Raw genomic sequence first — 22,175 nt, 5'->3', positions numbered from 1 at the left:
GAACAATAAAAAGGATGTTATTTTGACTGTTGTAAATAATAATGCAGTATGTTTTCTTACATAGAATCCCGGATATGCCGGACGTCAGGAACTACCAGAAAATCTCAAAATTCAGTTTAGAACTGTTGCAATGATGGTTCCAGATAGACAGGTACAATTACTGACTAAACTGAGAGAAAAAATGTATTTTACTTTGCTTTCCTATCTTCAGAAAAACTAACAGGACTTCTAAAAATAATTGTATTTCAGATAATTATAAGAGTTAAGCTTGCAAGTTATGGATTTATTGATAACGTGATCTTGTCTCAAAAATTCTTTGTTCTTTATAAACTTTGTGAAGAACAGCTCACTAAGCAGGTAGTGTTATGTATTCCCTTCCTTTTTGTCTTCATATTTACACAATACAACCCCTTAGGTTTTGGTTTGTGCAGACTGTTTTTGAAGCATCACTTTTATGCTTTTTACAAAATACTGAAGTAGTTTAAATATAATTCAAACAAATATCTCTATAAAATTTTTGAACAAATAACCATGTTAATTCATGTATATGCAGTCACACACATTTGTTTGTTAAAGAAAGATAGTTTGTATTTGTAAGTGCATGAGGTTCTCTGCCTAAACATGGCAGCCACGTAAAAATTAACCTGGTGATGTCATTTTTCTGTAAGTATTATCTAGGGCTAGAGAAAGTAGTTGGAAATTGGAAACCACAGGGGGAATGCCTGAAGTTTGATTTAGGTTGCCTTTCTCCTCATAGCACTACTTTGATTTGATGTCTTGGCTTTAAGCTGCCTCAGTTTGAAAGACCCAGTCTGGAACAGAACTATTATTTTTTTAGAACCTTGCTATACAGAGCTACAAAATAATTGCTATATGGCATTATAAATGGTGAAGTCAATTAAATTTGAATTAGATAAGAAAAACCTTATAACCTCCCCCCCCACCCCTTTCCTGAAAATAACCTTCTTATCCTTCATTTATTTGAATAGAATAATTCCTAAACAACAGCAACAATTCCTATTTTAGCTATCTTTTTCAGGCAGGGCAACTATACTATACAATATGCAAGTAAGGTTTGATATAATGATGAAATAAAGCTAGAGAACTTGTTACTGATGCATAAGCCTTTTTCTACTCTCTAGGTCCATTATGACTTTGGTCTAAGGAATATTCTTTCAGTACTGAGGGCCCTTGGATCTCAAAAGAGGGCCAGGCCAAATGAAAGCGAATTAAGTATTGTTATGAGAGGGCTAAGAGATATGAATCTTTCTAAGCTGGTAAGAATCTAATTTAATATTCTAGCACCATGTAGAGGCAAGTCTACTAGATATTTCATGGGGTTTTGCAAAAGATTAGAAAAAATTTCAAACATCTTTTTTTTTTTTAAATGAAATATGATAATCATCATGTTATCATTAAACAACAATGAGAGTTTATTAGAGTTGTAAACAGTGCTGACAGTGCAAAGGTTCAAATAGGTTAATAGTGGCTTAGCTGTGGGTGTGATATTTTATGTACTGACTTGTGTGCAGACTGTCTACTGTACCACAAGTAAACTGAATAATTTGAGTATCCACTGAATTAGACTCTTAAAGATTTCTTTCCAGATAGGATGTTCTTTCCAATATATGCTGCAAGTGTTATACGAATCAATTTTACAAATAGATTCCAGTCTCTGCTCAGTGGGAAATTTCTTTCAATTTGAATTTTATTTCTTGCATGGCATATGGATGATATTTTTTAAACTGCTATTTTTGTAGTGAGCTGTCCTGTTGGCTAGCTGTGTTTATGAAAATAAGCATCTGTATTTAGAAAATATATTCTTACTGTTTATTATTTTAAAATAGAGATTAGTTTTCATTTGAGAACATTCTTTGGATAACCATGCTTTAAGCACTTAACTTTTTTGTTTCAGATAGATGAAGATGAGCCTTTGTTTCTCAGTCTTATCAATGATCTCTTTCCGGGGTTACAGCTGGACAGTAGTACTTATGCTGAGCTTCAGGCTGCAGTAGCTAATCAGGTTGAAGAAGCAGGATTGATTAACCATCCACCATGGAATCTTAAGCTTGTTCAGGTAACACTTTTTTTCCCAAAACATTCGTAACAAACAGGAGTCAGAACACCATGTTAGTAGTTAAACGCCTGTCTCACTCAAGGACTTGTGCTTCTAATATGGGAAAAAATTAAGGTTGTGTGTACACCACAGTAAGGAAGACCAGTCCAAGGGACTTTAGGTTTTTATTTCTTTAAATTATCCAGAAGAAGAGAAAAAAATACCTTAAAGCATGCTATTAACCCAGCCTTTCCCAGATATAGTAGTGAATCCAAGGTATCTGGATGAAGCAGCAAGGCACCTACATGGGTCTCTAACATGAGTTTCTTAGACTAGAGTAGGGACAGTAGGGCATAAGGAGGTTTGGGAGGCATTTTGAAGGCCAAAGCAGTAAATGAAGAGTGAGAAGAAACATAGCCAGGGCACAACTCCTGCTAAGTAGGAGAGAGCTAAGAGACCTTTATAAGGGCAAAAAAGAATGTAAGAGGTATGTATTTAAATATGTTTCTGTAATGAAGAAGAGTCTTCATGATCAGTTTGAGCAGACATTGTAGTAAAGTTTTTTCTCACGTACGTTTTGAAAACCTATACAATGGTTGGGTAATCATTCAGCTTACCTGTATTGAGTTGAAAGAGTTAAAGTATCAGGATGTATGGAGCATATATGTCTTAGCATATGCTATGACAAGCTTATGGAAACCTATAACAAGGTTAAGCATGCAAGTGAACATGCTTGTAGGTACTATAAAATGAAAGAACCAAAAATAGCATCAGTAACAAGAATGACACTGTCATACAACGCGAATTGTTTCCCTCAAGGACACACATGATTGAAAGACTAAAGGTATAAAGATATTTAGAGGCTTTCTATACTAGGAAGGATGTGAACAAGCCCAGCTACTGTCAATTTCTTTCTGTAGTGCTCAAAGCTAGCATACTTCTGAAGTGCATTAGCCATCTGAATACTGTGGAAAGACCCTGCCTAAGAGGAATATGTATCCCTCCGTTACCTGCATGCAAGAGTTTTAGTAAAAATGAGTAAGAAAATACATAGAATCTGAATGAGAGACTGCAGCAAAATGTTGTTGCAAACAATGTTGTTTACATAATACAAAAACTTGCTTAGTTTTGACATGAAAGACACTTGGATTTTGGCAGTTGAGGAATAGAGAATATAGACCCTGTGCACTGGCAGCTGGCCAGGAGTGCAGTATGTTTTACCTTGTGTTGCAAGGTCTTTAGACCTAGTGTGTGTTCTGATTGAAAAGCAAAAGAGAGAAAATTGTTAGGGTGTTGCAAGAAATTATTTTGACTTCAGAATATTTGTAATATGTTATGTTTAGCAAACTGATGATTTAATGATTGAACTGTAATTTTGTATTATGGTAATTTGTGTTTAATGTGGGATAATCTTTATGACATGTTGTTGATTAATGAATGTGTAGTTATTTAATATGAAGGAAAAAAGGTGCTTATATGGCTTTTTGAACCTATACTCCAACAAAACATTTAAATGGTTGACAGTTGTATTTCTGACATGCAATCATGTTTGAAACTAGCTTTGAATTTATTATTAAAGACAGTTAACTCATGTTCTGATGATCTTTATGCCAACACACTTGCCTATACACATCCTTCTTTAAAGAGCAAACTTAACAAATGCAGCAGACTAACAACTCAAGAAATAAATAATTAGAAAATCACTGAACAATTATAAATTGACAAGCTAGAAAGGTAACTAAAGCATTCTTGCTCTTTTGTCTTTTTGTTCTACTCCTTTTTGAGAACACACTTTAATTATTGATGATGATGTTTTTAAACATTATGACTGTTGGTTTTCTGTGTTCTCTGATTCTTCATTTTTTCTGCATGCAGGCAACAAGATGTGAACACTTTTTCTTGTAGTACCATGCTTTAAACAATCCTTAGCTTTACTTTATTGTGTGTATTACTTATTGAGATTAGCTTGTAGCCTTAATTAGTGATTTTTTTTTAAATTCCATTAATTGATGAAATTGAATTTTGCTTTGTAAAATCTGTCAGCCAGATAAGAATTATGCTGTCGTCTAATTTTCATATTTTACTTATCCCTACTTTTTGGATAATTGTTAAACACTGTAGTGGTTAAGACTAATAACCTTTACCATTTCTAATGGCTGAAAACTATATTGCTCTAGAAGCATTTACTTGTAATTTTGCTGATTGCCAAGCTGAGAGTATAGCTACAACAACTGACACTTAAGAACATTTTACCCTATGGAAATATGTTTGCATCTTCTTGAAGCACAACCTCAAAATAGAGGCTTTCTAAAACTACAGGCCTTGAAGTGCTAGGCTTGTTCATTGGCTGTACAGTCTTAAATTAGAAACTACGTAATTGGCTTTTACAAACTAAGTATCTTAAAGAAGCTAGACGTAAACCAAGAAAGGCATTCTGACCTTTGTGCTTATTACCAGATTTCTGAAAATTTCCAAACTTGTCTAGCTTAAAAAACAAAACTCTCATGTGATTTGTTGAATGAGACCAAAATATACAATGTGTTACAGTATTCTACAAAGTGCAACATTCTGCCTTATGTTACTTCACAGCAACTAGAATACCATGTCTCTGTCATCAAACCAGAGGTATATTTATGGATCTGCTCAAGACTGCACTGAATTTACAGAAGGTTTTGCTCCACATTCTGCAGGTTGGATCCATATTGTCCTTCACACAGCTTCACACTGATGAGCAGCAGAATTTTTGCATGGGAGAAAACACTTTTGACCACCGTGCTTAAAGTCATGTTCACTGTTTTATTCACAGCTTAATATTTCTGGTTGACAAACTGGTCATAGGAAGATTGCTTGTTCCTTAACAAATTCCATCTTCCACTGGGAATAAGAAGTTTGAAATTGTCAAGTTCATGGTGGACTTGATCTTAGTTTAGGTTTGTGGTGCCTGTAGATCTTCCTTCTGGACTGATACAAGCCTTTATTCAGCATGCAGAGGAAGCAGCTATATATGCTTCTCCTTACAAGTTTCTGTCATCCAGAAGGACTGCCACTTTTTTGTTTCTTTTAGTTGCTCCAGAAGGAGATATTTGTGTAGGCAGACCCTGCCACTTCCATATCAAGCCTAAAGCTAATATTAAAAGAAAAATAGAAAATTCAATAAAGAACTCTCCTGAACCTAAACCCATCCACAATCCTGGAGGATGTGCAGTCCCTATGTTTATTTCATATACTCAGGTATTTTAGCACTGTAGTCATTCTTCTGTTGCATTAATGTTTTGCTACTATTTGTTTTTCCTTTTGAATAATACAGAAGATCCTTTTTAAAATCTGGTAAAATTATTTTCAGTTGCTTTGAAAAGTTTAGGCAAGATTTAGTTAAGTAAACTGTTTTATAGTAAACTTGCTTGGTGCTTAGAAGATTAGGATGTGAAGGTATGTATATTCCACAAAACAGTAAAAATCAGCAAATGCATGCTAATTTCAATTCTGAGCATGTAATTTGTATGTCTAATACATTTATAATCACTATCAAATATATTAAATGCAAGAAAAATCTTCCAAAAGCAGGTATTTCTTAAAATATTTTGGTTTTTTTTTAATAGTTGTATGAAACTTCTCTAGTACGTCATGGGTTGATGACACTTGGACCTAGTGGATCTGGAAAAACTATAGTCATAACTATATTAATGAGAGCACTGACAGAATGCGGCCAACCTCATAGAGAAATGCGTATGAACCCCAAAGCTATTACTGCTTCTCAAATGTTTGGAAAACTAGATGCTGCAACTAATGATTGGACAGATGGAATCTTTTCTACATTATGGAGGAAAACACTGAAAGCTAAAAAGGGTATGTAAATACTTTGTATGTGGCATCATAAAAAATACCTCTTGAATGATACGTTGAAAGAAGCATCCTGAATTTGCGAATGTGGTGAAGTTCCCTCTTGAGAGAAATTATAGACAACATAAATGAGGTTACAGTTCACTTCTCAAGAAAGGACAATAGTTTAAAAATTTATTATCTCAGTAGTATATCTACATTAAAAAATTGTTCGTTTCCTTGCCACTTCAGTTCTACAGTGCAGATGTGTTATTTGGAAGCTGATAAGTTATAATTTAGATGTACTTGTACTAGTTACACTAGCTTGAAAATAGTTTTTTTCCATGGTTTTTCATACGTTGATTACCCATATTTATATTCAGTATTTTAGGATTGGAATACTGAAATTCTTTTTCACAGCAATTTGTTTTATATTTATATTAAAGAAAGGGAATTCTTCTAGGGAACCTTCCTAGAAGGAGGTTTTTTTTAAAAGAAAGTTGAATTTTCTATATTGGAAATGTCTCTGTTTTCTCTATTGGAAAATTTTTATATTCAAAACAAAGCCAGAATTTTAAAATTTGATTGCCAAAATTTAGGCATTTTCAGCTATTTTTATGTTTCAAAATAAAAGAAAAATAACTAGATTTTCAGAATTGATGAGTGATGGTAGTTTTAATTAACTTAAATGGGATCTGTGAATATTCAATGCCTTTTGTTTAGTTGCCCAAAGAACCCTTATTTTAGCAACAAAATGCTAAATTTCCATTCCCCCTGTGCTGCTCGGGTGGGGGAGGAGGAAGGAGGAAGAGTTAAATTAGATTGGGAAGGAAGAAGGTGAGAAAGAAAAGGCGGTGGGGGAAACTTGGTTTAGTTTTTTATCTTTGTTTCTCATCATCCAAGTCTATATTCATTTGCAATAAATTAATTTTCCCCAAGTCGAGTCTGTCTTGCCCGTGACCCTAGTTGGTAAGTTATCTCCCTGTCTTTATCTCAACCCACAAGCATTTTCACCTTATTTTTCTCCCTCTGTCCTGTTGAGGAGGGGGATGCAGAGAGTGGCATGGTGTCTGTCTGCCAGCCAGCCAAGGTAATCTCACCACAGGTATTCAACATTATAAAGATATACTTGTGCCCTCATTTGCTACTAATTGTTTCCAAAATAGTTCCTTAACTAAGTATGCTATTTTTACAGTAATGAGCATCCATGGAGATGGCAGAAATTACAATAAATAAAATACCTTTTTATACATTACTTAGTTTTAGACCATCTTTTGTAAACTTATTTTCTTGCTCTTTCATCATAGTGATATGAAATAATCTTTTGATTATTTTTCCAGGTGAAAATATGTTTCTGATTTTAGATGGTCCTGTAGATGCCATCTGGATTGAGAATCTAAATTCAGTTTTAGATGATAACAAGACCCTCACTCTAGCAAACGGAGATCGAATTCCTATGTCTCCTACATGTAAACTGTTATTTGAGGTCCACAACATTGACAATGCCTCTCCAGCAACAGTTTCTCGAATGGGTATGGTCTACATCAGTTCTTCTGCCCTCAGCTGGAGACCAATATTGCAAGTAAGATTATAATTGCTGGCTACTCCTAACTTTGCCTTGTTATACATTTTATACAGAAAAATATTGTGGATGTTTTTCAGGCATGGCTGAAAAAATTTTCTTCTCAAGAAGCTGAAGTTTTACAAAGTTTGTATGATAGAATCTTTGAACCAGCATATACATATATGAAACTAAACCTTAATCCAAAAATGGAGCTTCTAGAATGCAACTACATTATGCAGGTAAAACAGATACTGTGTAAGTCTGTATGAATTGACTGACTAGAGTAAGCATGCAGAAATAGCAAAAAGAACACCTGATAGCAATAAAATTTAATTTTAAAAGATGATTTCTTGACAAAGAAAACCTCAAACTCAATAATTGTTTCTTCAGCAATATATGAGGAACTGTTAGAGATGTGCAAAAGAAAAACTTCTCTTTACTGCTTCATATGTAGGCTAGTCTTCTGTTGACTGGAATTTGCAAGCTTCAGTAAGTTTTCACAAGCATATGTTTAATAAGCTAGTGGTCTCATTCCAGTTCTTTTAATACCAAACAAATTGTGGTACGGGTCAGTCTAACCCTATGGTAGTGTCAGCAGAGAGAGTGAAGAATAATTCTCATTATCTTTCTATCTCCAGATGTAATAGCTGTCGTTCTGTCAGTTAGCTCTTCCAAGGTCAATGTAGTAATTTTTGCCTGTTCCCTCCTATCAACTGGAGTTCTACCTTGAGTGGAGTCAAACTTTATCAGTGATTTATTAATAATAAAATTATGTGTTTAGCAGATTTTGCAAGACTGTCAGTCCTACACTGCATGTCTCCAGCTGCTTTATGAGTCTGTTGTCATTTGCAGATTCTAAGTCTCCAGACTATCCCTTTGCCCATGTAATCTCAGTTTTATATTGACACTTTCATAACAAATTCAGTAGTGCTTTTGAATAAGAGGGTAGACAAGATAATATTTTGGATAACACTTCAATTTATTATTAAACTAGTCAATTTGCACCCAATATCTCTTTACTGTTCATCAGAGATTTAGCTTCAGATTTTCAACAGTTTGAAGTATTTTGCTGCAAATTAATAGCCACAGTAAATGCTGCAAAGATTAACTGTGCAGTATCAAATTGAATTAGGATATCTATAGAATTGTAGTCCACATGCAGAAACTATGTAACTTGCTGATTTATGATGATAAACAAGATGGACATGCTACGCACAAAATTTTTAGAGAGAAAGAATATTTTTTTTCTTCTACATTTGTTATCTGTGAAACCTCTGACTGAATTGATGTTGTCTTCATGGAAGACTTTTCCTGGAACTGGAAGTTTCTATGTTATTTTTGATTAGGGCTTGTTAGGAAGTGTGAGCAAGTCAGTGTTCTATGCATACTGCTTGGTCAGGGAAATATTTCCCTGATTTAACCTGTATTGAATGTTTCTTCCTACGAATGAAAATCTCTAGTAAGTTTCTGTCACAGGTGCAACAGAATAAATAACCCTTAGTGGATCTTCATGCTGGGGTTTATCTAAGAAACAGTGAGACCAGAGCTTTTACCCTACTTGATCATTTCACAGATTCACTTTGTCATTTGCTTCCCCCCTCAAGTGTTACATTCACTTAGTCTTGATTTCTCCTCCTAGCAAGGATTTCATTCTTGGTGTGGGAAGGCAGGGCAAAAAGTCATGTTGGTTTCTGTGATGTGCAGCTCCTTGCAGCTACCAGGATTGGGCATTACTTGATAAGGTTTCTTGGCATCATCCAGCATTTGTCTACATGCATCTCTCTGATCTCCAGGATCTTCCCTGGTTTCCAAGATCTTTCCTCTAACCAGGATCTTTGCCTCCTTCTTTCTGGGACCCTTTTTTTCCAAGACCAACTTCTTTTGGGAACTGTTCTTTTCCTCACTGCCTCTCCTTTCCAAAACCTTAAGATCCTAGTTTTGCCATAAATGGTCTATGTGCAGAAGCACTGTACCTTATCAGCCTCCTGATTGGTGGTTCTGTCTTATGTCTCTTTATTAATTATGGGATTCAGGACATGCCACTTTTATTTACTTCAGGTGTTTTCAAAATTTACAACCATCTCAAAACAGTTACATCTAGCAGATAGCAGACTTGTGCTTGAGTTCTAAACTTCAGTTTGGGATGTTCACCCAAACATGCATGTGTACCCAATTATCTGCCATTTGTTAGCTTTCACGATTTAAGCTTTTTTTTCAGTTACAACAGCTTCATAATGGTTTTATATAAAAAGTGATCTCACCTTTGCTTTACTCCTTGTGATTTCCACTGCCTTTCTAACTGTTTACCATCCTCTGGCCCACCTCATTAGGTAGACAAATATAATTTACCTTAGGAGATTCAACACAGTTTTTGTTTAGAGTTATCCTGCCTTACAAGCCTATTGGAAAAGTTGATAAACTTGTAGCTAAAGGAGATCTGATTTATATGGCCTGCATGAAGGAACAAAAGTGTTCAACAAAGTTCTTTACCAGGTATTTACATGGAAGCTACAGTCATAGCAGAAGATAGGAGGCTCATTTCTATATAAATAACTGATTAGAAGATAGGAAATGTGTGACTGGGAGTATCAGTTCTTAGGAAGGACGGAGGTTAGCACTGATCCCGAGGGTACTTTTGCTGGGGCCAATGCTGTTCAAAATATTCATAAACAATTTGGAAAAGTTTTAGGTGAAGAAGTTTACTGATGATACTAAATTATTCAGGGTAGTAAGGGCAAAACAGCTAACCATGAAGAACTGTAGACAGATGTTATGAGACTGAATAAATAGGTATAAAATGGCAAATGAAATTCAGTGAAGATAAGCATGAAGGGATTCACACAGGGGAAAAAACAAACTGTTCAATGCCGTGAATAGCAGACCTATGGAACATCTTGCCAAAGGGTGTTATAGATGATAAAAGTTTATGTAGGTTCAAGACAAGTCCTGATATTTTCTGGGTGGAAAAATCCAGGGAGGGTTACTAAACCCAGAAAAAGTATATTTGGTTCAGAAAGGCCCAAGCTGAAGAGAGTACCAGTAGGAAGTACCACCCCCAGTATCACCACAAGCCAAGAGAGTTTTTTCTTTGTTTTTACTCTTCTCTAAGTGTTCACTTTTGGTCACTATTGCAGATGAGATGCTGGGCAAGCTGAAGTTTTCATCCAATTTGTTGCAATCATTTGTGTGTTTTTAGAAGTCAGTTTAATTTCTTCTGTTTTCTTTCTTCAAAAACTTGTTATAGAATATTACTAAGACCCAGAGCATCATAGGAAATTTTGAACTCAAGCTTGTATTTGAGGGAACAAAAAGATTTTGTTCAGATAAACTGGGACACAGCCTGTGCTGGAAATAATTAGATAAATCAATTGTCTTCCAAAGAAAAGAAGTGACATTATTTTAATGTTATGTAATTAATACTGATTAATAATTTTTTAAACTGAATTTTAAAGTAATCAAAAGTATTCTGACTATTTATGTCCTTTAGGCTGCATTAAAAGTGTATGTTACTGCATTACTTCCCACTTAAGTATGAGAAACAATGTGTTTGACACTGCCTTGTACAGAAACGGAATATGAGTGATGTTATCTAGGACAGTCAAACATCTGGCTTCATGAACAACGTCACAGAATTGTAGATAGCAAGTTACTAGATTTCTGGAATCTGGAGTCTAGTTCCTTAGAAACAGAGTGAAGAAATCATAAAATAGGATATTTTAATCTATTTTTTTTTTAAAGCACAAAATAGAAGCTAATGTGATAGATGTGTAAATTGACCATAATTGAGATAAATACATTAGGCAGATGCTGAAAATTCTTCCATTCTTAAAGGTGGAAAGAAATGGCTAGGCCCCACCTACTTTTGGAGTTCTGAATGTCCCACTAGGTATTATAAAATCCCTTAAAAAGCTGTTCTGTTACCCTAGCTCTTAAATGACATTTATTATATAGGCATAATTTAAAAGGATAGTTGATGATCAAATTACTTAAGTAATTTTGAAAACTTTATCCAGTTTTATGTAGGTATCTTTAATCTGTTTTCTTGGGTTTATATTTCTGAATTTTATGTTATTCTTTGGTAATCCGTACTGGTTTTCAAATTATGAATTAAAGTTTGAATACATATAAATAATGCATGTGCATATATGTATAAAAATAAAAAAATGATTATGTAATTTTCTTAATGCATAATGTTTTAAAATACTTTCAGTCTATTAATCTTCTGGAGGGTTTGATTCCATCGAAGGAAGAAGGTGGTTTATCAACTATATTTCATCTGCATAAATTGTTCTGCTTTGCAATAATGTGGAGTTTAGGTGCCCTTCTGGAGTTGGACAGTAGAGATAAACTTGAAGCCTTCATTAGAGCCCATGATAACAAATTAGACTTACCAGAAATCTCCCCTGGCACCAGTCAAACGATGTATGAGTTTTATGTTACTGATTATGGTAAGAAAAAGCACTAACATTCTTTTTTATACTGGCATTTTAAAACTGAGTATAGCTTCTTTGAAATTTAAAATTACTCCTTTAGTCCTTATTATACAGTCATATAAGTGGAGATTTTTGATGACAGTGTAGTAGTAACATAGATTCTGTATGCAGTGCCTCTGTGGAGGTGAGACATCAGAAAGAAGAGATAGAGTGCTCATTGGTAACATTTTCTTATTTCTTTTGTTTTTAATGTCATTCTTACAGATTTCTTTTCTATTAATGTAACCAGCCTACAATTTTTAGATAATTTATGCTTAGGCTGGTTTAGTCTAAATTAATTTTATACTTAATTTCCCCACAGCTAGGTTTTTTTTGTTAAAAAATATAATCTGATTTTAATTCCACTTAATCAGTAATAAATCTTACAGTTTATAAAACTGTAAGAATAGTGTGATATTTTTAATATTGTGAATACTGATATTTTGAATAGCATGTTATTTTCCACAACAAATTTAAATAACACACACACAACCAATTTCACAAAGAACTTACTGTTCTTTCAGAGTGTATTCTCACATGAATACATCTATTTTTATTGTATCAAATTCAGGTTTGTTTTTTTTTTGCCAGCAACGTTTATTTAGTGTACACATACACAATCCATATTCTCACATTCTATAATTTTTCACCAGCAGTGTGAGAATGAGTTTCTAGGTAAACATGCTTTTGGGTATTTTATTTAGATAGCTATATATAAATTTAAGAAATCTGTGTATATTTAGTAGGATTGTAGACTAATTAGAGGTCATGACTAAGTATGTCCTTTGTTAGATGTATTTTAGCTAGATTTAAGAAAATTTATCCCTTTTTATACTTTGTAGTGCTTTACCCATAACATCTGGGATTTTTTTTTTTTTTTGTACTAACAAAATATTGAACACGATCAAAATATTGTGAGATATTTTCCTCTTTTTTGTCATTTCAGGTGACTGGGAGCACTGGAGTAAAAAAGTTCAGGAATATATTTATCCAACAGAAAATGTCCCAGACTATGCGTCTATTCTGGTTCCAAATGTTGACAATGTCAGAACTCAGTTTTTGATAAACACAGTAGCAAAACAACAGAAAGTAAGTACAGGATTACTTATTTAAGTATATGCTTACTATATGAAATAAATAGAAACCTACTTATAAAGTAACCAAGGGTTGCAGTCATTCTTCATATTCTCTGTCTCTAGTCATCGTTTGCCAGGTGCGTTGTTGTTTACATATCGCTCTATTTTTATTTTATTAACATGAATCCTCTGTGCTTACTTCTGTGCATGGGTAAAACATTTAAAATATCCTTTTTATCAAATAATTTTTTTTATCATAAATTTTAACTCCAACAACCTATCATTTTTCTTAGAGAAAGACATAAAACCTTGTTCTTAGTCTTTACACCATATTCCTTTTTATGATGTGTGCTTTCTTGAATAGGGAAACAAGGAAAATAAATTTCACAAGGCAGTTCACTAAAAACCTGAAATTCCTAGCCTTTACTCTATTTTTTTTTTCTCTCATTAGGAAAGCTGTAATTAATAACAGTAGCCACAACTATAGAAAATGAGAGAACACTCCTCATACAGCTTTAACCAATAAGGACCAATCTGGTGTCATGGCTTTTGACTCAGGCCACATTAAACAATAGTTATTAAAACATATATAGGCCTATTTTCAAACAGAGGAAGATCTGAAAAATACATATGTTGCTTTAGCACAATGCTTTAAATAACCCTAGCAACTTCCTATGGAAATCTGTGTCAGCTTGTGAAATATAAGTCAATGTACTCCCTTCTTGGTAGCTGGAGCCAATATCAGAGGTACCACAAGTGCATGAGCCAGTGCTGGAACTTGTTTTTTTCTGTAAAATTCTGGGATTTGGACAGAAAACCTGTTGACTGGTTTTGATGGAACTGTTCCAGAAGCCATAATGTGGCTGTGTCTTTGATGTATCTGACACAAATTATGAAAACATGCAAAATCCTTATATTTGGAAACAAATAATTAATCTTTGTACGTTAATGCCTTGGGAGAGATTGATTATATTTCCAGGTACATTCTTTTGGCCATCATTGCAATAGAAATAACAAACATTTAAATCTTCCCAAAAGAGTCTTTGAAACCTGGCATTTTCCACAATTCCATGTTTCTGTGATGTACAGTTTATATCTTCCTCTCTTCACTTGAAAAGTTTTAGCATTCAGTGTGCAATGGGACTTGTCTATGTTTCCCTGTTGAGCAGAATGTTCCCCTCCATGGAAGCAGTCAGCTTGCTTTGTTTTCAAGCATTTTTTTATTTGGTAAGGTTTGATTTAATCACATATTGAACTGTAATAGAGAAATATCTTTTTTTTTTTTTTTTTGTCTTCTCTGGATCAGATTACAGCAGCATGAACTTTCTTTCCAGCTACAGCTGAATTACATGTGCTAGATGAAACCAAAGTAATGTTTTACAGCTCTGACTTCACTTGTTGGTTCTGCAAGTTTACTATCATCTGTGTTATTATGGTCAATTGATCACTTGGATGTTCAAAAACAGGGTGAAGAATGAGACCATGTGGTATCACTGTGGCTATCTGTTGGAGAGCATTGATTTAAAGCAGGAGCAAGTCAGGAGTATTTGGACATTTCCAAATCTCCTGCATGATCAGCTTCAATGTTCACCATCATAAATAAACACTTACTCCCTTTTGCAAACTGATTAAATTCCTTTCATGGAGTGGAGATAATAATGAAGATAATACCATCTGTCAAAAACATAAGTAGGATGAAAATCTGAGCTAGAAAAAAGACCGTGGAGGATTCTTACACGTCTGAAAGAAGAGCAGGGTTCTTGTCTAGCTCACTTTCATGAGATGAAATGAGTGATTTCTATAAAAGGTTTAAGAGAAAGAAGAGAAGTATTAATCCTTTGGTTCGGCAACTTTCTGATTTAGATTCAGATTTTACCAAGATAAGAAGAAAACAAGGAAAGACTTTCTTCTTTCTTGACACATTTATTACTTTTTTTTTTTTGGTGAAATGACACTTAGTGTACAGATTAACCAGAAAATAAGGTTTATGACATTACATATTTTAATATATAATATTAAGAGAAAGCGGAAATAAAATACATGCTATCAAAATATCAGCTTGAAACAAGAATTTTTCTGCACCTTTAATTTGAATGAGCCACCAGAGAAGAGTAAAAATGCTTTGAAAAATAGAAATATATATAGTGAGGCATACATTAAGATGGTATGAGTTTTAAGAGCCCAAAGTGCCATATTAGAAGCATCAAATGCTGCTGTTGTAAATACTGTAGTGATAAGGAGACAGAATAATTATATTCTTGTCCAAAGGGGGTTTGTTTCCAATAATAAAACAATCAGAAAGGAGAATCAAATTTGGGGAAAAATTCTAAGATTTCCTGACCATTCTGTGAACATCCTTGGCCAAAATCTGCATTGTCAAAACTTCATATCCTGACTAAATGATCTAAAGGCCCTATGCAACACCAATCATCCTGTCAAAAGTATTCTGAAAAAAATGCATTGGTTTCATATTCCTCCATGGCTGTTTAGAGAAAGAATCAAGTGTTTCCATGACATACAGTTGATGAAATTCAGGACAAAAAGCCCAGGTCAAGTTTGGTTACAATTCTGAAAAACATACTGCTGTCAGAGGACATGTGGACTCTTTAAGGATCCAGAGGGCCTTTCTTGCTAAGTCAGTTTATGTTATAATTAGGCTGGGGAACCTGGGTAACAGAGTTAAAATTCCAGTTTAGGAGAAGAGAAGGGGTGGATAGGAACCAGTGTTCCTTAAAGGAAGGATAGTGTTCTTTTGAGGAAAGTTGAAGAATAACTGCCTGCTTTGAAAACAGGTGATTTTTCCTTTGTTGCTGTTAAGTAGTAGTTCTCAGTTTCTTTTTGTGAGTGGAGCATAAAACACATTTCAGAGTTTCACTGCTAAATTGCTTCCTCTCCTACCAGTTTTAATGGACTGTCTAACAGGGGACATGAGCACTACAATACTCACTGCAAATCAATTTTGTGTATCTCCTCACACGTTCAGTTTAGAGAAAAAGACTGGATCAGGTATTTTAGACAATATACGGAAATATAAGAGGAGCTTCAAAAAGGACTACATTTCCAGAGTCTTTTATCCATCTAATTGTTTCCCACCTTCACTAACATTTATCACAAAGCCATAGATATTGCTTAGTCAGGTAAGACTGCTGTACACAGTTCAGTGTCTGTTGTTCGTATTTGTAATTATCATTACATCATGTCTTTACAGACCTTTAAAGTATCTCTTTTAGTATATGCTTGAGAGAGAATAAGGCTACATCTAATCTATATTGTATTGTTGGTTTAAGGACAATGCTGAGAAGGAACTATCCTTCTATTACAAACAGGTGTCACAAAGGATACCTACAGAGAAACCAAATAATAATAGAAATTTTACATTCAAATTAGATGTCAGAGACTACTGTCCATTATAAAGAAAGCTTTCTTAGGGTCATCCACTACAAGAGACTGCTGGTGAATGTATTGGAAAGTGGAAGTTAGGCAACTGGAAGAAAAACCTCTAGTGCATTCTTGCTTCATCATTTCTCATTTGACTTTTTGAAAATAATTTTCTTGGAGAATCTGGGTGGGATGAAAAACACATACTGTGTCACTGCATATGGAGACACAGGAAAAACCTACTAGAATAATATATCATTCCAAAGTAGACACAGAAAGAAGCCCTTTCTCTAAAATAGGTCTGTTATGTTATGTATTTAATGAAAAGTTTTGACACTACTTATGTGATTTAAATATCTGTTACAGGCAGTTTTACTCACGGGAGAACAGGGGACTGCAAAGACAGTCATGATTAAGGCATATGTGAAGAAATATGACCCAGAAGAGCATTTGTCAAAATGTTTAAACTTTTCATCTGCCACAGAACCATTTATGTTTCAGGTAAAAATACAGATTCTAAGAAATTCGTGCACATCACTTCCTTGCTAAGTATTTAAAGTATACTTAATTCTGATGATAAAAGGAGTGATTTAGATATAAAGTCTAAAGGATCTTTTCCCTCTAAGTCACTTAAACACTTCAGAAAATTCCATAAAAAATAATTTTTGCAGATCAGAATAAAATATAGTCACTCACATAGAGATACATTTATTCATGATTGCTGTGTGCTTTTTCATTAAGGAATTCTAAGGATCCATTTTTTTGGTGAAGACCTTTCCTTTTCATTTTAGATTAATGAAAATTTTTGGTTATATGTCTTCATTTTTTTTCTGATTCTTTAGTTTTAACTTAAATAAAAATTATAATAAAAAGCAGATTTCAACTTATAGATGCTCTTATTTTTCCTCAGCTCTGGAGTGACTACAGCATCAGAAATCCAGTCTTTAAGGTCCTCTAGCATGGCAACTTTGTAGAGATTTCCTTTTCACAATATAACTGCTAAAAATCCATATAAATAGAAACAAATACTACAGATAGTTTTTTCAAGTGATTGAAAGGATGATTTATACCACTGTGCTATGATTCAGTAGTACTAATTTGCTAGGATGTGATCCTGTAAGTTGAACTGCCTTAATTACTAATTCAAAGTAATTAATTCATGGTGACACACCTCTAGTAGGATAAAGTAGTCATTCTGGAATATTTCTTGATTGAAAAGTCTGCTCATGGAGAAGGTCTTACAAACTCCATCCCAAAATCAAGCGTCTTTTTTTAAGAAGTTAATGTAAATGTTATTAAGAAAATGGTGGAAAGTAATGGCTTAAACATCGATTTTTTGAAATTCCAAACACACAGAATATCTGCTGAGTTTTTCTGTTATGAAGATCTGTGTCCATCGTTTATGTCAAACCATGAGACAGAATAAGGCAGGCATCATGTATGCAAGATTAATTGAGCAGTCAGCATCTCTGTCTCAGTGTCCTTTACTTAGTGTATTAGGGGTCCCTAGGGCATTACTGTCTTGAAAACAAAACCCAGACTTCCTTGTCTCTGGTACAGAGAGTCTGTGAATGGATCTTATCGTTTCTTGTCTCTGCTGCAGTACTGTAGCACCTCAGAAGATATGCTCTTTCTTTTCAGCTAGCTAGGTGAATACATAGCTCACTCTGCTGATTTCCAAGAGAGAGATGTAGCAGAAAAACAGTTGAAATGCTTTCTGTTTCAAAAATACTATTAATACTTCTATCTTTATGACAGCATATGCCACATTACTCATATAGGATGACATTGATGCTTGTAAAACTAAAAAGTTATTTGTCTAATGAAAACATTTGCTACCATCTTGTAAGGTATTTTTTCTGTCATTGTTTATGTTCCAAGTACCTTTAGAAAGATTGTAAAGCTGTAGAACTTTGAAGATATATTTCAATTTTATATCAGTGTCTTATTTGTTTATTACAACCTGCTTCTTATTTAGTTCAAAACTCTGTCTTAAAATATTATTGCCACCAAAACATTAAAATGCTGCATTACTTAGCTTACAAGATATCTGGGAAATGTAAAAGGAATCTAACTTGCCTCTATATGGTCTGCAGTTGTACTGCAAATATAAAACAATTGAGCTTAGTGGGGGGAAATACAAAGCAATCATAATTTTCAGACAGTACGTGGCAAACTCTCTGAAATCAGATTCTGTTCCTCTCCACAGCTACCCTTTGGAAGGGAGATTCTTAAATGTCTTTCTAAAGTCTGGTATTTATGAAAATTATGCTGTAGATAATGAAAATACTATTTCTGCTTGTTGATATTCTAGCTTGCTCACAATTATTATAATTTTGATTAATCCTTCATTTCTCAAATTGTGTGTAACCTGTCTTCCCACTATCTCATACTGATTTGAGAAGCAAGAGAAAAAAAAGATATGCAACAAAACTCACAACTTCTGATCTATTCATTTTCTTTTGTCTTAGCAGTTTCTCTTGCATTAATCTTGGCATGTTTGAAGACTGAAATACAATTCACAAGATGTAATATTTCTTACAGACATAATGTGTCATACTAAATTTAATGTTGTTTTAGTTTGGTGACTTCATGAGAATAATTGACTTCAATGCTGGTTATGAAATAATAATTTCCAAGTTTGAAAACTTTTTAAAAACTTCTCTGGTAGCCGGAGGTGGGTTGCAGGACATAGCCCTAAGGCCAGGGGATTGCATAGGAATGAGTGTGATGAACAGGAGAATAGGGTTCCTTAATGATGAATCAAAGATGAAACTACTAACAAAAAGATGAAATCACTGGATAAGTGCTGTAGCAGAAAGCAGTAACTAATACATTTTTTAATAATACATTTTAAATATTGTTGCTTTAGATGCAAAACAAGAACTTTCTTTAATTTTTAGAGGACAATAGAGAGTTATGTGGACAAACGCATTGGAAGTACTTATGGACCTCCTGGCGGCAGAAAAATGACTGTTTTTATTGATGATATCAATATGCCATTTATCAATGAATGGGGAGATCAGGTAAACTGGTTTTTAACAAATACAACTTATTCTCAAATTGTTGTGATTTTTTTCTTTTTTAACATACATGGGAATTGGTGGACTTCCTCAATATTTTAATTAACTGTTAATTATTAGAAATACTTTCTAATTATGGTACACTGATGAAGAAAAAGAGCAAGTTCAGTTTACTGAAGGGACGTGTAGGATAATAATGTCATATCTTACATTATCACCACTTTCTCATATTTTTGTAAGACTAAAAAAGCATCACTGTACTAAAGTACCATATTATTAATTTCAAGATTGACATCAATTTGAAAGCACTAGTAAACAAACTTTCTGCAAAACAGAAATGTGATACCTTGGAGAAAGTAATAAAGGTTCTGTCCAAATTCAAGGGTAACACATTGACTTGCAAACTGGATTAAAGATTTTTGGCTTTTGATGACCCCATCTACAATTTGGGTGTGTAACATTCATCAGGCAAAAGTCTTACAGTTCCTTTGCATAGTAGGTCTGAAGTATTTCCAGCCCAGCATGCTAGGTCTTCTGGAATTTCTGTTGTAACATAAAGATCAAGAATGCTTACCATGACATTTTTTAATTTGCTCAGAGTAAATAAAAAATGAGAAACATGAGGCCTCTGTGCACTTTTGAATGCTCAGGCTTTCTGGCTTCTGTGAGGCTCACAGTTTGGGTCAGGGCTGCTTGTAGCTTCGAGCTGATTTGTTAACAGTGTGGGTAGTAGGTGTGGTTGTGACAGTGGGCTTGGGCAGGTATTTAAGTGTCAGTATGGATATAAGTCTATGTAGACTGAATAGTTCCTCCACTTTAGAAAGCTGTTTTTGTCAAAATTAAATCCAAGCATGTGTTTTTAGTGTCTCTGAAGTGGAACCTGGCCTTCTACTTTGTATTGGGTTTGTGTGGCAAGGTTTTGGTAGCAGGGGGGCTACAGGGATGGCTTCTGTGAGAAGCTGCTAGAAGCTTCCCCCATGTTCAACAGAGCTAATGCCAGCTGGCTCCAAGATGGACCCACTGCTGGCCAAGGCTGAGCCCATCAGCGACAGTGGTAGTGCCTCTGGGATAACACATTTAAGAAGGGGAAAAAGACTCTGTGCAATTGCAGCCGGAGAGAGGAGTGAGAATATGTCAGAGAAACAACCCTGCAGACCCCAAGGTCAGTGAAGAAGGAGGGGGAGGAGGTGCTCCAGGTGCCGGAGCAGAGATTCCCCTGCAGCCCGTGGGGAAGCCCATGGTGAGGCAGGCTGTCCCCCTGCAGCCCATGGAGGTCCACGGTGGAGCAGATATCCACCTGCAGCCCGTGGAGGACCCCACGCCAGAGCAGGTGGGTGCCCTATCCTTAGGGCTGTGAACCCCTGGGAAGCCCACGCTGGAGCAGGCTCCCAGAAGGACCTGCAGACCCGTGGAGAGAGGAGCCCATGCTGGAGCAGGTTTGCTGGCAGGACTTGTGACCCCACAGGGGACCCATGCTAAAGCAGTCTGCTCCTGAAGGACAGCACACCATGGAAGGGATCCACGCTGGAGCAGTTCGTGAAGATCTGCAGCCCATGGAAAGGACTCATGTTGGAGAAGTTCGTGGAGGACTGTCTCCCGTGGGAGGGACCTCACGCTGGCGCAGGGGAAGACTGCGAAGTGTCCTCCCCCTGAGGAGGATGGAGCGGCAGAAACAATGTGTGATGAACTGACCACAACCCCCATTCCCAGTCACTCTGCACCGCTGGCGGGGGAGGAGGTAGAGAATCCAGGAGTGAAGCTGTGCCAGGGAAGAAGGGAGGGGTGGGGGGAAGGTGTTTCAAGATTTGGTTTTATCTCTCATTACCCTACTCTGGTTTGATTGGCAATAAATTAAGTTAATTTTCCCCAAGTCGAGTCTGTTTTGCCTGTGATGGTAATTGGTGAGAGATCTCTCCCTGTCCTTATCTTGACCCACAAGCCTTTTGCTACTTTTTCTCTCCCCGGCTGAGTGGGGGAGCAATAGAGCAGCTGCATGGTGCTTAGTTGCTTGCTGTGGTTAAACCATGACATACCTAAATGCCAATACATACCAGTTCTTTGGTTTGCATCATTTGCTCTTACTTGAGAGAACTTTAATCTGTTTAAAAATTGAAACTAGCGTTGAATAACCCACAATGTTGAGCTGCTTGACTGTAGTCTAGAACATAGGTGGTTGTGTTTGAGGAAAAGCTCTCACAGACCCAGAGAGTGTTCAGTAATGGGAAGGATCTCCATTATGGAGGGACCTCTACTAGGTCTTCCATTATGGCCCCAAGACATTGCTGAAATATTTTTGTGGTGGTTTGTGATCAGTGCCCTGCTGCATATCATGTGGCTTTGCTGCAGTACGTGAGCACATAAGGCTTGCTGAATATTATTGGAGCAGTTGCTATGGGGGCAAACTCTGGTGCCTCCTGATCCGTATAGGTGCTGTAGAGTGGCATGTGGAGTGAATAACCTTTTCACAATGAACAGCTTCCTATTTCAAAAAAGAATTATTTGTTTTGCTTCAAAAGAGGCCCAAGGGAGAACTGAAAAGCATAGTCTGAACATCTGGAGCTTGAATGTACAGCAGCAAAATATGGAACCAAACAATTTTTTTCCAGTTCATTGACTTTATTTGGTTAAAAGGAATACAAACACATTTTGTTGATACTAGATGGTAGTACAGCTCTGAAAGAGTTTTTCTGCTGTTTAAAATCATCTAAACAAGATCTCCTGTATGACTAGGTAAGATAGTTTAATCTGAGTTTAGATTAAAGTGAAAACCTTTCTCTAGGGATTAAT

General features: G+C 35.3%; 1 protein-coding gene across 1 annotated transcript in view; it reads left to right on the top strand.

Moving 5' to 3' along the window:
* The window catches only part of DNAH8 (dynein axonemal heavy chain 8), a 148,697-nt gene that overhangs the window by 66,766 nt on the left and 59,756 nt on the right, over positions 1-22,175 (top strand). Inside the window, exons 43-53 of the mRNA XM_030036172.1 lie at positions 65-151; positions 250-357; positions 1,143-1,277; positions 1,916-2,077; positions 5,656-5,902; positions 7,216-7,457; positions 7,538-7,678; positions 11,650-11,887; positions 12,858-13,000; positions 16,732-16,866; positions 19,269-19,391. Coding sequence (XP_029892032.1) covers positions 65-151; positions 250-357; positions 1,143-1,277; positions 1,916-2,077; positions 5,656-5,902; positions 7,216-7,457; positions 7,538-7,678; positions 11,650-11,887; positions 12,858-13,000; positions 16,732-16,866; positions 19,269-19,391 — 1,761 coding nt within the window. The remainder of the gene's footprint in view (positions 1-64; positions 152-249; positions 358-1,142; positions 1,278-1,915; positions 2,078-5,655; positions 5,903-7,215; positions 7,458-7,537; positions 7,679-11,649; positions 11,888-12,857; positions 13,001-16,731; positions 16,867-19,268; positions 19,392-22,175) is intronic.

Source organism: Aquila chrysaetos, chromosome 13, assembly GCF_900496995.4.
Source record: "Aquila chrysaetos chrysaetos chromosome 13, bAquChr1.4, whole genome shotgun sequence".
In the NCBI taxonomy this organism is placed as follows: Eukaryota; Metazoa; Chordata; class Aves; order Accipitriformes; family Accipitridae; genus Aquila; species Aquila chrysaetos.
This window is presented reverse-complemented; position numbering and strand designations above follow the sequence as displayed.